General features: G+C 59.7%; 1 protein-coding gene across 2 annotated transcripts; it reads left to right on the forward strand.

Moving 5' to 3' along the window:
* Window positions 1–912: 912 nt before the first annotated feature.
* Window positions 913–8924, forward strand: N4BP3 (NEDD4 binding protein 3). Of its 2 annotated transcripts, none has more exons than XM_037164068.2 (5): window positions 913–1148; window positions 6204–6554; window positions 6785–7300; window positions 7651–7893; window positions 8004–8924. In XM_037164068.2, exons 2-5 carry the CDS (start codon window positions 6234–6236, stop codon window positions 8529–8531), a joined length of 1608 nt encoding a protein of 535 aa, XP_037019963.2. In that variant the 5' UTR covers window positions 913–1148; window positions 6204–6233; the 3' UTR covers window positions 8532–8924. The 2 variants fall into 2 exon arrangements, with proteins under 2 accessions (XP_037019963.2, XP_037019964.2); XM_037164069.2 differs by having other exon boundaries at window positions 6207–6554.
* The last annotated feature ends 6287 nt before the right edge of the window (window positions 8925–15211 follow it).

Below are 15211 nucleotides of genomic sequence, written 5' to 3' on the forward strand. Positions count from 1 at the left end.
CTTTCTGTCTGTGGATTTACCTGCTTCACGTAAGTGGACCATTCGTGTGGCCTTTTGTGTCTGGTTTCTTCAGGAAGCATAATTTTTTGGAGGTTCGTCCATTTGCAGCATGTATCAGCACTCCATCCCTTTTAACAGGTGAATAATATTCCGTTGTATGGATATACCACAATGTGTTTATCCATTCATCAAGTGATGGACAAGCTGGGCTATGTCTGCTTTTTGGCTATTGTGAATACTCCTGCTACAGACATTGACGTACAGGTACTTGTCTGAATTCCTGTTCTCAATTTTGGGGGCATATACCCGGAGTGTTATTGCTGGGTCAGAAGGTAACACTATGTTTAATTTTTGAGGAAGACATCGTTGTTTTACTTTTTTTTCGATCTGAATGCCTTTAGATGTCCAACTTGGTCTCCAACTCTTCTATTGTGGTACATCCAAGCGCTTGACTTAAAATATTTGGCCCCTGAAGGCATCTGAACTTGCTGGCCCTAGAAAGCTTTGGTGACAAAAAGAACTTAGCGCCCAATTCAGTATTTAAAGAGTCAGAGACCTTGCGTAAATGTCTCCACCTTTCAGGAGTACATACTACCTTGCTCAGCCTCAAAACGGAGTAATACTACTTACCTAAGAGAATGGGAAGATCAGGGAGGTGATGGACAGAACGCGCCTCTTCGAAGCTGTAGAGTTCTGGAAACAGAGAGGGGAGGGCGAAACTAGGAGGAGCGGGGCGGACGGAGCGTGATCTGGGGGGTCGGCCGCGCCACGGCCTGAGTACTAGCCCGGGCGCAGGGGGTCGCTGGGCAGGGGCGGGGCTCAGGTTGGTTGGCTGTGAGCAGGAGTTGCCCTCCCCCGTCCCCTCCCATGACATCCGGAGGCCCGGGCTGCGCTCAGGGCTGGCGGCGCGCGGGTGAGTCAGGCCGGGTTTTCCCTCCGCCTCTGGGGCAGGCGAGCGAGCGCCACCGAGCGCGTCCCTACCTTGCCAATCCGGCTCCGGCGCCCGCCCGCCCGCGTTTTCCCGACGTCTGCCACCCGGCGGCTCTGGCCCGCCTGGCAGTCTCGGCTGGACCGGCGCCCTGGAAGGAGGGTCCAAATCCGAGCGAGTGAACTGCGGAGCGCGAGGGGTGCGGAGTGGCGCCAGCATGGTAAGTGGGGCCCGCCAGGGGCCAAGGTGGACTCGGGGGTGGGGCCGGCCGCCAGGGCTCTCTTTCTTTCCCCGCGACCTTGGCCAAGCCGCAGCCCCTCGCCAGCGGAGGTCTTCCTCAGCGAAGTGGGTGGGGGTGTTAGGATCCAGTGTGCGCCCAGGTGTCCCCTACTTCGGCCACCGAGGCACCGAGTTGCGGGAATAGGGACCGACTCGCACTCCCCGCTGGAGGGACCGGCAGCAGGTTATGCTCCTGTCCACAATCCCTGCAAACGCGCTTTCCGTGAAGCTGCGCTCAGGACCCACGCTCCGCGACCAGGGTGGGGCAGACGCTCTAGGCGCCGGAGCCTGACCTGGACCTCTGTTCCCCTTGCCCCATTGCCCCGGACAGGCCCCAGGGAGGCGCCAGAAGAGATTCCCTCTCCCGCACCCCAGGTAGTTCGAGGACCTCCCGCAGTCCTGGGGCGTCCTAGCCTCTGCCACAGCCTTCCCGGGGCAAATTCTGTGGGGATGCCTACCCCGTTTTTCCCTCCTCCTTCCCCAGGAGACCCTGTCTCCCGCCCCCTCCGGAATATCTCTTTTCGTCCTTCAGCCCCCTGCCCTGTACAGGCAGGCGGCCGCTGCCGGCTTGCCGCCTGGTCCCCGATCTGTGAATAAGGGATGCTCCCAGGTTGGTTTGTTTTGCGGCCAGAGCACCATGCCTATCTGGCCACAACCTTTGGTAAAAGTGAGGGCTGACCTGGGGCCAGGCCGAAATCAGGGCTCTGGCTGCGTCCAGAAGCAGAACTGGGACCCATCGTGTCTCCCCCAGCAACCCTGTCTGTCCCCCAAGTACAGATTGGGGCTGCCCTTGTTTGCACCAGGGGCTCAGCTAGCTGTCCCTCCGCCGGGCCACCGTGTCCTCTCTCCGCCCGGCCTGGGGAGGAGGCAGAGGCAGGAGGCCGTCCTGGGCTGGGTGATCAGCCTCCTCCCAGGCCCTCCTGGGCAGGGCTCCTGAGCCGGCTGGCTGTGTGTGGGTGTGTATGTGCCAGACTGTGAATGAATCCGGCCAGCCTGCTCCCACTGCCGCCTCTAGAGCGTTCAGCTCCCAGGGCCGAGCGTCCCCACGCAGCGGTGCTTCCGCTATTTCTTCCTGGCCAGGGGCCGGCAGGAGGGACCCAGGCTAAGGGAACTGGGATTCAAGCTGGCGTGGTGGCACACGCCCTTGGGAGAAGCGGCTGTGGGGGCTGGGCTGTGTGTGCTGGGGAGGGCGGGCGGGAGTGAGCCCTGGCTGGGCTAGCCGGACCCAGTGCAGATGACCTTGCCCAAGGCACAGCTGGTATTGCTCGCCACTGTGGGTTTTGGGGCAGCTTGCCCCCTTTCTCTGCAACTCAGTTTCCCGGTCTGTAAGATGGAGTGGTGCTAACCGCGGTGCTGCCTGCCGGGTGAGGTCATGGTGTAGATGAGGAGAGGTGATGAGTGGAAGGAGAACTAGGGTGCCGTGCAACTGGTGAGATGCAGCGTGCCTCCTGCAAGGGTTGGACACCGGGCTGTGCCTCTTCCCATGCGGCAGTGGGTCTGGGGTGGGCCCCCTTCCTGGGCCCCTCTCACCCACTGTCCCCTCTTTTGGAACTGGGACATTCCAGTCCCATTCCTCAGTGGCAGCTGCAGACACGCCCCTCAGCAAAGCTGATCCCCTACCCTAGCAGGTGCTGGGACCCTTCCCTGGGGTCAGGCTCAGGAGGGGCTGAGGCAGCCCAGCCAGGAGTGGGAGCTTCCTGCCTGCGCAGTCTGGGATGTCCCACCCCCGAGGAGGTGCATGGAGGGGTCAGGGGTTTCTACACCTGGGGAGCCTGTGCATTGTCTCCTGTGCTGCTGAAGCAGCTGAATGTGGCCTTAAGCACATGATTTCACCTCCTGAGCCTCAGTTTTCTCCTGGGAAGCGGGATGACGCCACCCGTCCCTGTGAGCGTGGTGAGGCAGTGGTAGACCCAGCGTCAGCTGACCTAACCAGGCACCCACTGATGGATGCCAGCATGCCTCCCTGACTTCCTGTATTTCTCTGCGCCCCGGCCACGGCGGTCCCCCACCTCCTTCCTCCTGGCTCCAAAAGAGATGCCCCTCTGTTCAGGGCTTTCAGTCTGCTGGCTGATCTGGGGGATGGGAGCAGGAGTAAAGGCCCTGGAGGGGCCAGCTGGGGCCTGTGCAGAAGGCCCAGCCCAAGCCTAGTCTACAGGGTGCTGGGGGCTTTGCAGCTGTGGGCAGAGCTCTGGGCCCCAGAGTAAGCAAGTCCAGGCACTTCGAGATGTCCGGCTTTATGCTCTGAACCACCCCAACCCAGCCCCTGGGGGGAGGTGGGCTACAGGATACTTGCTGTCCCTTCCCCCTCCCCCACCAAATCTCTGGCCTGCACAGCTGTCCTTGTCTGATCAGGCCAGTCGCTGGGCTTCCAAGCAACAAGAAGGAATGTGTGTTAGGGGGGAGGCAGGGGGCAGAGGGACAGCCCCTCTAGGAAAAGACACCGTCCCCAGACTGAGACTGGCGATCGGTGGAGCCTCCTGGACGCCCATGATAACACAGCCAGAGGAGTTATCTAGGAGGGGTGGAGGGCAAGGGCCTTAAAGAAAGAAAGGGAGGGGGCTGTCTGTGCCCCTCCCTCCAGCTCTTTGGCTGTCTCTAATTGCTCAAGTCTCTTGTGGAGAAAAGCTGGTCCTGTGCCCCCCTCACCACCTTCACGCATGTGCACGCACACACACTTCTGCATCTGCTGCCCACAAGGACCCAGGTCTCTCTGCTGGAGCTCTCCTGCAGTATGTCTGCGTCCCAGAGGGTACGCCGTGCTGTGCAGGTGACCTTGAGCAGGACCACGTCTGCTGCTGGATGCAACTGTCTGCACCGTGTTCTCTAAACGGGAGCCTCTGTGCCGCTGGTGGCACTGGCCAGGCTGCGGTGTGCGTGCGGTGGCCACCTGCCCCCTGGACCTGAGGCCCTTTGTGGGGCCCTGGGGTGACAGTTATTGCTCCCTGAGACAGAGCTGCCCAGGGCAAGGCGGGGCGGGGTGTGTTTGGGTGAATTGGGCGTGCCTGGCAGCACGGTCACCCACGTCCCTCATGGTCCCCCTGCCCGGTGCTGGCACCGGCTTGTACTTCACACGACCTTGTACCTCTGCTGTCCCCCTGCCTGTCACAGCAATCCCATAAGGAAGGCAGGGCAGGCAGAGTCTTTCTCCAGTTCAGAGACAGGGAAACCGAGGCATGACGAAGGGAGGCGCCCCATGGAGGGACAGCGTGAGGCCAGGACAGAAGACCAGGTTTTCCGCTGTCCCACCTCGGCAGCAGGACTTGGGTGCACTCTCAGACACAATGGCATCATGGCCTCCTGGGCCCGTCATGGTGCAGGGTGTCAGGCTGGGAGGCCAATGCTTCCGTTCCAGCTTTGCATCCTTGGTCATTTGGCAGCCATGGTGCTGAGTCACAGGTGCCCTCTCCGTGACCAGCTCTGCGACGCCAGGCAAACCGTTTCACCTTTCAGAGCCCCAGTGCCCTTGCCTAGAAAAACCAGATGAGTAGCTGGGTCACAGAACTCCGGGAGACCCCCACATAGCTGTGTTGCTATAGGTGCCCAGCACCTGCGATTCCCTACCTGGGTGACCTCCGACTCTGGGTGGCCTGTGACGCCCCCCAGAGGTGTCGAGGGAGCTGGGGGCTGGGAGGCAAGGTTGTCCACCATGAGGACAGGGCCAACAGGCAGGGCCTCCCTTTTACTCCTAAATAGCTTTGTCTTCCACAAACACAAAACCCGGAAATGGTCGAGGAGGACAGAATGTCCTGATGGCCATTGTTTGGGACAGTCCTGGAAGCATATTGGGGAGGCTGTGAGCAGGGGTCCCCAAGCTCGGGGCTGTGGACCAGTACTTAGGAACCAGGCAGCCCAGCAGGAGGTGAGCTTGAATGTAATGTGCTTGAAACATCCCCAAACCAACCCCCCATGCCCTAAATTTTCTCCCCAATCCGTGGAAAAATTCTCTTCCACGAAACCAGTCCCTGGTGCCAGCAAGGTTAGGGACTGCTGTTGGGAGGACTCGCAGCTGCAGCGTGCCTGCTGGGTGTCTGTCCCAGAATGGGAGCGGCTGGGTGGGAGGCGGAGAAGGTGGTATTGGTTCATCCAGCACTGGGCTGAGCACCGGGGATCCAGCCGGGCCCTAGGGACACGCCCTGCCCTCTAGTGTGTGGTCCCAGCACAGATGGGGCCGGCCACTGAGTCTCCCACCAGCGAGTGGTGTGCGGGTGCCCGAGCAGATCAGCCCTGCTGTGGTCAGCCCGTGCTGGGCCTGGCTGCCGACGGGGCGCATTGTCCTGCTATCTCAGCCCGTTCTCAGGGTGTCCCTGAGCGGGGAGTTGTCATGGCCGCCGTCAGGGTGTGGGACCCCCACACACACCTGCTGGTGGGCTCTTGATTGCTCCGGCTGCCCCTGCCCCCTGCCTCTCACCCTGGCCCCAGTGAACACCTGTCCCGGAAACCATGGCCATTGTTCCCTCCGTCCTTCCTCCCCTCAGGCCCTTCCTGTTTGTATCCCTGCTGTGGTGCAACCCCACCCCACCCACGCCAGGTGCTTCCCTAGGGGAACAAACTCGGCAGGAAGAGGGCTGAACTGGGAACTGGGCTTCCCCTCCCCAGAGAAGGAGGGATATAGTGTCCGAGGCCACTGACCCTGCTTCCTGCTGCCCTGCGCCCACATCCCAGATTGGGTGGGGAGCTTCACAGGGGAGTCAGCGAGGTCAGAGTCAGACCGAGCCTGAGTCCTCCGCTGTCCCAGTCCCAGGTCTCCTCGCATCCACACCGCCCCTTCCCGCCTCTAGCTGGACCTGGGGTACAGGGCAGGTGGCTTTGGGGCCTGTACCCCTGGTTATTGCCAGCCTAGGCATTCTGCCCTGGACTCGCTCCAGCCCCACAGCTGCCTCTCCTGGGCCTGGGCCAGATGGGGAGCTGACAGAGAACGAGCACCTGGTTTTAGGGCATGAGGGGCAGGTGGGCAACAAGCACCCACCTGCCCCTGATGGAGCATCCTCATCCCCAGAAGCAGCTGCTGGTGCTCCGCTGAAAATTCATGGCCACAGCCCCAGGCTCTGTTGGCATTGCCATGGGCAGCGTGGGCAGCCTGTTGGAGAGGCAGGACTTCTCCCCTGAAGAGCTGCGGGCGGCCCTTGCGGGGTCTCGGGGCCCCCGCCAGCCCGATGGGCTCTTCCGGAAGGGCTTGGGCCAACGTGAGCTCTTCAGCTACTTGCACCTCCCCAAGAAGGACAGCAAGGCCAGCAAGCGGGCCGCCCGGAATGAGCCGGCCGACTACGCCACCCTTTACTACCAGGAGCATCCTCGGGCCGGTGACTTCAGCAAGACCTCACTGCCCGAACGGGGACGTTTTGACAAGGTGTGCCTCTGCCTACACCCCTCCCTGGGGTGCGAGGGTCGGGTGGGACCTTGGGCCTCCTGGAGACCCTGGTGCCAGGGCGGGGCTGGAACCTGCAGGTCCTGCTATGGACTATGGCACATCATCACTGCTTCCCGCTGGGGTGTGCCCGGTACCTGGAGGGATCCCCAGGGACTGTGGGGGCATCGCGGTCAGTCTGGGGTCTCACCTCTGCCCTCTCTTCCTGGCAGTGCCGCATTCGCCCGTCGGTCTTCAAGCCCGTGGCGGGCACCGGGAAAGGCTTCCTGTCCATGCAGAGCCTGGCGGCCCACAAGGGCCAGAAGTTGTGGCGCAGCAATGGCAGCCTGCACATGCTGGCCTGCCACCCACCCCTGAGCCCAGGGCCCCGGGCCAGCCAGGCCCGAGCCCAGCTGCTGCACGCCCTCAGCCTGGACGAGGGCGGCCCGGAGCCCGAGCCCAGCCTGTCTGACTCCTCCAGTGGGGGCAGCTTTGGCCGCAGCCCTGGCACAGGCCCCTTCAGCTCCTCCCTGGGCCACATGAACCACCTCGGGGGCTCCCTGGACCGGGCCTCAAGGAGCCCCAAGAAGGCGGGGCCAACAGCCATGCTGAGTTGCCTGCCTGAACCCCCACCCCCCTACGAGTTCTCCTGTTCCACCGCCGAGGAAGTGATGGCCATGCTGCCCGACACCTGTGAGGACCTCAAGCGAGGTCTCGTTGACGAGGATGGTGCCAACCCCTTCACGCAGGTGAGGGCAGCCTCTGCCCCGGGTCCTGTTCTGTCCCTTGGCACTGGAGTCCTGGACAGCGTCCCCAGCCAGCTCACCCTTGTGATTCTGGGCACAAGAAAGAGAGGAGGTGAATCGGCTCCTCTCCCTGCATCCCCACTGGTGGGGCGTCTGTTCACTGCTGGTTCTTGCTGGAGTTGTATAAGAAGGAGGGAGAAACTCCCTGGGAGGGCCATGTGCTGGCGACACTTCACCTCTGGAGGGCACCCCTGGGTGGTGCACCTGTGGCCTGGTTGGTGGGCCCTGGGTCCTGTGGCACTCGGGCACAGGCTGTGGGCAGCGGCCACCAGGCACCTCTCTCCCCTTGGCAGGTGCTGGAGGAGCGCCAGCGGCTGTGGCTGTCGGAGCTGAAGCGCTTGTACGTGGAGCGGCTGCACGAGGTGGCCCAGAAGGCGGAGCGCAGTGAGCGAAACCTCCAGCTGCAGCTGTTCGTGGCCCAGCAGGAGCAGCGGCGCCTGCGCAAGGAGCTTCGGGCACAGCAGGGTCTTGTCCCTGAGCCTCGGCCCCCAGAAGCTGACCCCAACACTAGTCCAGAGGAGGAAGCGCGATGGGAGGTGAGAGCCCAGGTCCTTAAGAACGCTCTTGTCCCCTCCCCGTTTCTGTAGTCCCCTTCTGCCCGCGCCCTGCTTTGCCGGACCCTTGCCCATCCTGTGCTGCTTTCCAGGTGTGCCAGAAGACAGCAGAGATTAGCCTCCTGAAGCAGCAGCTGCGGGAGGCCCAGGCCGAGCTGGCCCAGAAGCTGGCTGAGATCTTCAGTCTGAAGACACAACTCCGGGGCAGCCGGGCACAAGCCCAGGCCCAGGACGCAGAGCTGGCCCGGCTGCGGGAGGCCGTGCGGAGCCTGCAGGAGCAGGCCCCACGGGGGGAAGCCCCAGGTGGTTGTGAGACTGATGACTGCAAGAGCAGGGGGCTGCTGGGGGAGGCAGGAGGCTGCGAGGCTGGAGAGGCCACCGAGCAGCTGCGGGCTGAGCTGCTGCAGGAGCGGCTCCGGGGCCAGGAGCAGGCTCTACGCTTCGAGCAGGAGCGGCGGACGTGGCAGGAAGAGAAGGAACGGGTGCTGCGCTACCAGCGGGAGATCCAGGGGGGCTACATGGATATGTACCGCCGTAACCAGGCACTGGAACAGGAGCTGCGGGCACTGCGGGAGCCCCCCGCGCCCTGGAGTCCTCGGCTGGAGTCCTCCAAGATCTGAGGCCAGCTGCACGAGCCGACAGCAGAAGCGCTGTCAGAAGATGGCTTGGGCGAGCCTGCCCTGAGACAGCTGGCCGGCTCCGTCCTGATACTGGTCTGAGGCAGAATCTGCTGAAGCCAGCTGGGATGGGGAAGCCCACCTAGAGAAGGGATCCAGAGGGGCTGTGGGCTGGGTAGGGTGCCACAACAGGAGCCAGGCCCTCGTGGCTAAGAAGTACCCCAGCAGGGCCCACAGCCTGTGGCCCTGGAAAGGGAGACTGGGAGATGAGGTGCCTAAGATTCTGAGGGATAGGCATGAGGGAGGGAGGCTGGGACAGGAACATTGGCCTCCCCCAGAATGAAACCACAGTATTTTTTTTTAATTGATTTGAGAGAGAGAGAGAGGAAAAACCAATTGATTTGTTGTTCCACTTATTTATGCATCCATTGATTGCTTCTTGTATGTACCCTGACTGGAGATTGAACCTACGATGTTGGTGTATTGGGGTGATGCTCTAACCCACTGAGCTACTTGTCCCGGGCTGAAACCACATTTTCTATGAGGAGGCCCTGGGTGATATGTTGGGCCTGTCTCTGGCCTGAGTTGAGCCGATCCAGGAGGGTCCGGGCCGGGGGTCATGGATCTGGGCAGTATAGCCCCTCTCAAGGTCGGCGAGAGGGTGTGTCCGGTACCCGTGTTGGGCACGTGTGTTGGCAGGTGGCGGAGTCCTCCTCTTTGCCCCAGCACCACATGGTTCCTTAGCTGCCATGTGGGCTGAAATTCCTTTCTTTATCACCAGTGGGATTTTTCAGAAGGAACGATGCCAGGGAATCTAGAAAAACAAAAGGGCAAGTCACCCAAGGCATTGCTCGAACTTGAAATGTTCTCTTCGTGGGAAGTCTCAGCCATAGTGCCCAGGCCCCTGCCAGGTGTAGAGCCAGCCTCGGGCAACTTCCGCTGGAGCTCGCTAAGGCTCCTGCAGGGACCTGCTCCTCCCAGCACCCACCTCCCATCTTCCTGTCTGGCTGTGGTGCACCCCTTCCTCCATAGGGATGGGGACCCTGGGAAGGTGCAGGAGACTGGTAGAAAAAGCTTGTGGGTCACCAGATAAAGGGCCTTTGCCACTACAAGGAATGCGGACACATCCCCATAAGTATGAAGGACCGTGGAGTTTTTAAGTGGAGGTGAGGTAAGAGCTGATTTGCATTCTGGAAAGCAGCCCCTGCCTCTCAGACATCTGGCTTCCCCTCTGGGCCTTTCCTCCCTCCCAGATAGGTGGCCTGGAGCTCAGGGCCAGACCTGCCATGTAGGTGGGTGTCTCCCCACCCCTCGTGCTGAAGTTCAGCGTCCTTACAGGTGAATCGCTGTGGCTGCTGCCAGGCAGGATGTGGGGGCTCAGGTGGGAAACTTTCTGCCCCAGGGAAGGCAGGAGACAGGCAGACTTATCCCCTCCCAGTGGCTGCCCTGGTGGGGCAGGTGCAACCTCAGAGGAGTTCTCGGCAGAGATCCCCAGCTTCCTCCCCGTGGCCTCACCAGCCTGCTGCCAGGCCTGGCAGCCCCATGGGCCCCAGCAGGTGGGGCCTGCGCAGGGTGTGGATTGGGCTGTAGAATGTGAGCCAGTGTGCTCCACCTTTTCAGGGCGGAGAGGGGTGTATGAGTCGACTGCCAAGGGGTTGGTGTGTCTGTGGCCCTGTGAGGGGGAGGTGTGTGCAGAGATGGGTTGCGGGTGGTGGGTGTGTCTGAGGGGGTGTGTTTGGGGCTGCTTCCTGCCATTCCCTCTGCCCCATTACTCCCCCCTCCCCCCCAGCTCTAGTCCCTTCAGCTGGCGAGGCTTAGGTGGAGCCTGTGGCCAGTACAGATCCTTGGTCCTAGCTGAGACCCATCTAGGCCCACCCCTCAGCCTGGGGAGGGGAAGAGAACACCTGAGTCAGGCAGTTCTGCTCTCCGCGGGCCTCAGTATCCACTTTGTACCTCTCCAAAGCACGGTTTCTGGGCCCGAGTCCCTCCACCGTCCACAGCTGAGTGCTGGCCTGAGGTCTTGGCCTGGAGCTGATCAGGGTAAGTGCCCACGTGCCCTACAATGTCAGGGTCTGCTTTTCTGTGCACCACCTCTGCAGAACGGCTCCGCACCCAGCAATTAGAGAGCTGGGCCGGCCAGTACTGCCAGCAGGGAGTGGGTGGGCGGTACCAAAACTTGGCAGCTGTGCCAGAAACCAAGACCAGGCCCAGATATAGGGGGAGGACTCAAGGGAGCCAAGCTGGGGCGTCTCAGAGGGAACCGGATCCCTATTAGCTTATCCCTGGGGAAACCAGCTCCAGTCCCCAAGCCGGCTCAGTAGCTCTGGGGCCAGCTGATTATAGGTGCCACTGCAGTGGCTTGCTGCTCCCGGGCAGCTCCTCCCTCCGGCCACTGGCAGGCCCCTACCACCAGGAGACTACACCCAGGCATCCGGTTCTCCAGAGCTGTGGCGACCCCCCCCCACCCAGGCTCCCTGCCCCTGGTTCCCCCTGTGCTCAGTGCAGGTAGTGTCATGCCTGCCAGCTGCTCCCTGGGCCCCTCAGTCTGTCTCTCAAGGCTTCGGGCAGTGACTGATAGTGGTGCCCCTTCTGACCCCAGCAGCCCTCTGGGCCTTGCTCCTGTAGGCAGAGCCCCTCACTGTGCTCAGGTCTTGCCTCCTCAGGGAAGCCTCTCCTGAACCCACACAGGGCAGTCCCCTCCCCTGTGCCCACAGCCCCAGGTGCCTCTCTACCAGCTCTCTCTGTGCTGCTGGAATTGTCTTCACCTCCCTCTCCACTGGGCTGCAGGCCTTCACCAGGCACAGCCATGTCTTGTTTTTATCCCCATAGCCCTCTGGCTCCAGCCCCAGAAGACACTGGGGAGCCTCACAGTCCAGAGGGACCAGACCCCTCCCCCACTGGCATGGGTTTGAGCTGGTGGTAGGATGGGGTACATGGGGAGGGTTTCTGCTTCAAGTGTCCATTTGCACCGTGCACTACACGCTGATGTACTGCTGCCCTCCTCGGGGCCTGGCGTGGTTTCCAGATGCGGAAGCCAAAGTGGCCAGGGTCTCTGCCCCCTTGGCCATTCCCCATAGGGGCCAGGGGAAGGAGGTGACACACATGGCCATGCAGTGACTGGGCCAGGCAGGAGACAGGACAGGAGAGTCCAGAGAGTGTACTCAATGAGGGTCAAGTCAGAGAGTGAAGACTGGCCGCTGGTGCAAGGCTGGGGCAGGAGTCATCTCAGAGAGGAAGGGTGGGCGGGAGGTGGGGCATGGGCGGGGGCTGTGGGTATTAGTGATCCTTTCTCCAGGGACCTGCAGGCAATTTACCCTAGTGGGTCCGGGCTTAGCCCTCTATTATATCGGATTCAGGAAAGAAAAAGAACATGCTGTTTCTTGCAACAAAAGTGAAATATGTCACATGAGATGAGGCAGAGTGCCGTGGGCGTTCAGAGGACTTACCACTGGCTCCCATCACTTCAGCTGGTGGGGTGGGGGTGACAAAGACGGACCAAACTACGGTTGGGCTCTTCTGAGCTCTTGCTTTGACTGGGCCCGCCCCTTGGAAGCTGCCCTTCCTTGTACAGTCCAGTTTGAGCGAGAGTTCTGCTAAAGGTAGTTTAGTCAGATTGCCTGTCCTGCACATCGAATCACCCTCTGCAGGTAGTCCAGTTCCTTGTTCTCCACCACTCCCCAGGTAACGTCTGATTGCTGGCCTGCCTTCCGCAAGATTCCTGTGTCCCATTTAGTCAGAATTCCCGCTATTTCCTGAGGTTTTCACTTAGTAACTTTCCATCCACTGACCTATACTCCTTGGTTATAAATTGTACTTTCCCTGTTGTACTTGGAGTTGAGCCCACTCTCTGTCCCCTACCACAAAACCCTAGTGCGGTAGCTCTCCCTTGAATAAAATCTTCCTTGCCACTCTTTAACAAGTATCCTGAGTAATTTTATTTCCTTACTGGGATAAGCTGCTCTGAATTGGGGTGATTTCCTCAGGAGTACGTCTAGGATGGGCCTGGTCTTGGACACAATGAAGTGTGAGGCAGGTCTGGGGGCGGGGGAGAACTCTCTGGTTTGCAGGCCAGTGCTCAATCCACTGAGACACACCAGCCACAGCAAGAACCTTTTTAAAAAAGATTTATCTAGTGTGTGCTTTGTGTGCCTGTCCCCCTCCTCCCATTTTAAGGGACAATTTACTGCCAGGAAAATCCACCCTTTTGGGGGTTCAGTTTTTAGAACTTTGACGAATGCAGAGTTGTATAACCAACCCTACAATCAAGATACAGAATAGTTCCATCTCCCCCCCAAACTCCCCTGTGCCCCCCTGTAGTGAGCCTTTAACCTCTACCCACAGGCAACCAGTGATCTGCTTTCTCAGTTACCTTTTTGTGAGCTTTATTTAATCCTACCACCTATTTAGAACATAATACAAAGTAGCAAGTAAAAATAAAACCACTTCACTGGAAAGAATAAAAAGCCAGAAATAGATTCTGTATTGTAGAAAATTCTAATATGATGATGAAGGGCTTCAAAATGAGAGGGTAAGCCTTGGGTGGTGTGGCTCGCTGGGTTGAGCACCAGCTTGCAAAGCAAAGGGTCACTGGTTCGATTCCTAGTCAGGGCACATGCCTGGGTTGCAGGCCAGGTCCCCAGTAGGGGCATATAAGGAGCAACCACACATTGATGTTTCTCTCCCTGTCTTTTTCCTTCCCTTCCCCTCTAAATAAATAAATAAATAAAATCTTTAAAAATGAAAGAAAAAAATTTTTGAAAATGAGAAGGTAAGGAAGGATTATTTAATAAGAAGTGTGATAACTGGACAAAAATGTGGGGGAAAGTGTCAGACATTGTACCTCCACCTGCAAAACAAAATGGACAGGTACCAAGGAGTTACATTTTAAAAATCAAATCCCAGGAAAGCAGCAAAAGGTGAAACAGACTATTATTGAATTCGTGGAAGAACAGCTAAGTTTTTCTGCTCTGAAACAGTCCCTCCTTCCCACAAAAACAAATCGAACACACAATCCCAACAGGGCAAGATTGACAAAATCAACTGGGTATTAAAACTTGGTGCACACTGAATAGAGACAAAACAGAGATGCCAGGAGAACCACATACTGGGGAAAGCAACGACCAAGGTGAAAACTGCCTGAAGCGTCAGCCGGGCAGTCCAAGTTCTCACACGCTGGGCTTTGCTCACACCCAGCGAGGCTGTGGGGCAGGTCAGGGCTCCCGCAGAGGAAGTGGGGAAGCCTGGGGAAACCTGGGAGTCCGCAGAAGCCTGTGAGGTCCTGTTGGTTTGGAGGCTGCCTGAGCCTCAGCAGGTGGCCTCAGGCTAGGCTCACTCAGCTCTCCGCCCCCGCAGCTCCGCGTGGGCCTGGCCACCCAGGCTCGAGGTGCACAGCGCGAATCACCAGGATGCTCCAACACCCGCGGGCTTCCGGCGGGGCTTTGGACCACCCCGTTCCCTGCCTGTAGCGTAAGGTTTTGAAGCCATTGGAGCCTCAGCGTATTTCTGAGCATCTAAGGTGTTCCAAGTACATGGTGTTGGGCATACAGTAATGCTGAGTACGAAGTCGTGGTTCCAGTGGAGCTTTTATTCTTTAGGGGGCGTGAGTTAGGAACCGAAAGACAATAAACACACAAAATAATTTCAAGTCAAATGCTATTTTAAGGAAAGAACTGGGTTGTGCAAGTGCTGTACAGAAAACAAAACATGATGGTGCAAGGGTGTCTGCAGGGTGGAGGGTGGGGAGGAGGCGTGGAGGGTTGAAGGTTGATGTCCTGGAAAGAGCCTGGCCCGGAAAGGGAGCAGGAAGTCAGGGAAACCAAGACCCAGCCTTTTCCCCTTGGACTGTTTTCTAGCTGTCTTTAAGGCCTGTGGAGGGGTCCGGGGCTCCTCTGCCCCGCCCCTCCGGAGCAAGTCTTGCTCTGGGAGGAGCGTGAATTTAGTTCAGCCCTGGGTTTGGGGTCACCCTTCCTCTTAGCACAGCTGTACAACTCGGTCTCCCTGTACCAGCCAAGGAGGGCAGCAGGGCAGGGGCGGGGTCCCCGACACGCACGCCCTCCCAGCAGTGTAGTCCTCCAGTTAAATTCCCGGAGCGTAGATTAGGTACAGGTTTTGCAGCAGAAAAAAAGTGACTTTTCTTTTAAACATCATTTGATATAACGAAAAGGGCATCACGGAGTCATCGCGGGAGAGCCGAACCGTCGGACCCACGTCATTCCATAGTCCTTCTTTTGAAAGAGGGCAGAGGGCGGGGAGCCCAGTTGGCACAAACTTTGGTTTAGGGCTTCCGAGCAAGGAGCCGGACGCTGGGACCGAGTGTGGGACTGAGTTAGGGGGGCAGGCGGGCCGGGCGCTTCTTCCAGGTGGGAAAGCCAGCCCGCCAGCTCCACGCATCCCCAAACTTCCCAGGCCAGCGAGCGGGGTCGGTCCGATCCCGTCCGCATCCCGCAGACGCGGAGGGGCACGGTGCAGCCCGCAGCTCGAGTGTGAGCGCGAGCGCAGCTAGGGCTTGGGCCAAGACCGCTGGAGGTCCGGCTTCCCGCTGCCGCCCGCTTCCTGCAGGCGACTCCACTCTGGGAACGCGGGAGGGGGAGGCTCGCGCCCAGACGGACGCAGGACAGCACCCCTCCGTGAAGCCGCGAGTAGGCGAGTCCCGACCTGCGGAGCAACCGCCGCAGCTTCCGGTT

This window comes from Artibeus jamaicensis, unplaced genomic scaffold, assembly GCF_021234435.1.
Source record: "Artibeus jamaicensis isolate MK-2021 breed Jamaican fruit bat unplaced genomic scaffold, CSHL_Jam_final contig_1085, whole genome shotgun sequence".
NCBI classification, from domain to species: domain Eukaryota; kingdom Metazoa; phylum Chordata; class Mammalia; order Chiroptera; family Phyllostomidae; genus Artibeus; species Artibeus jamaicensis.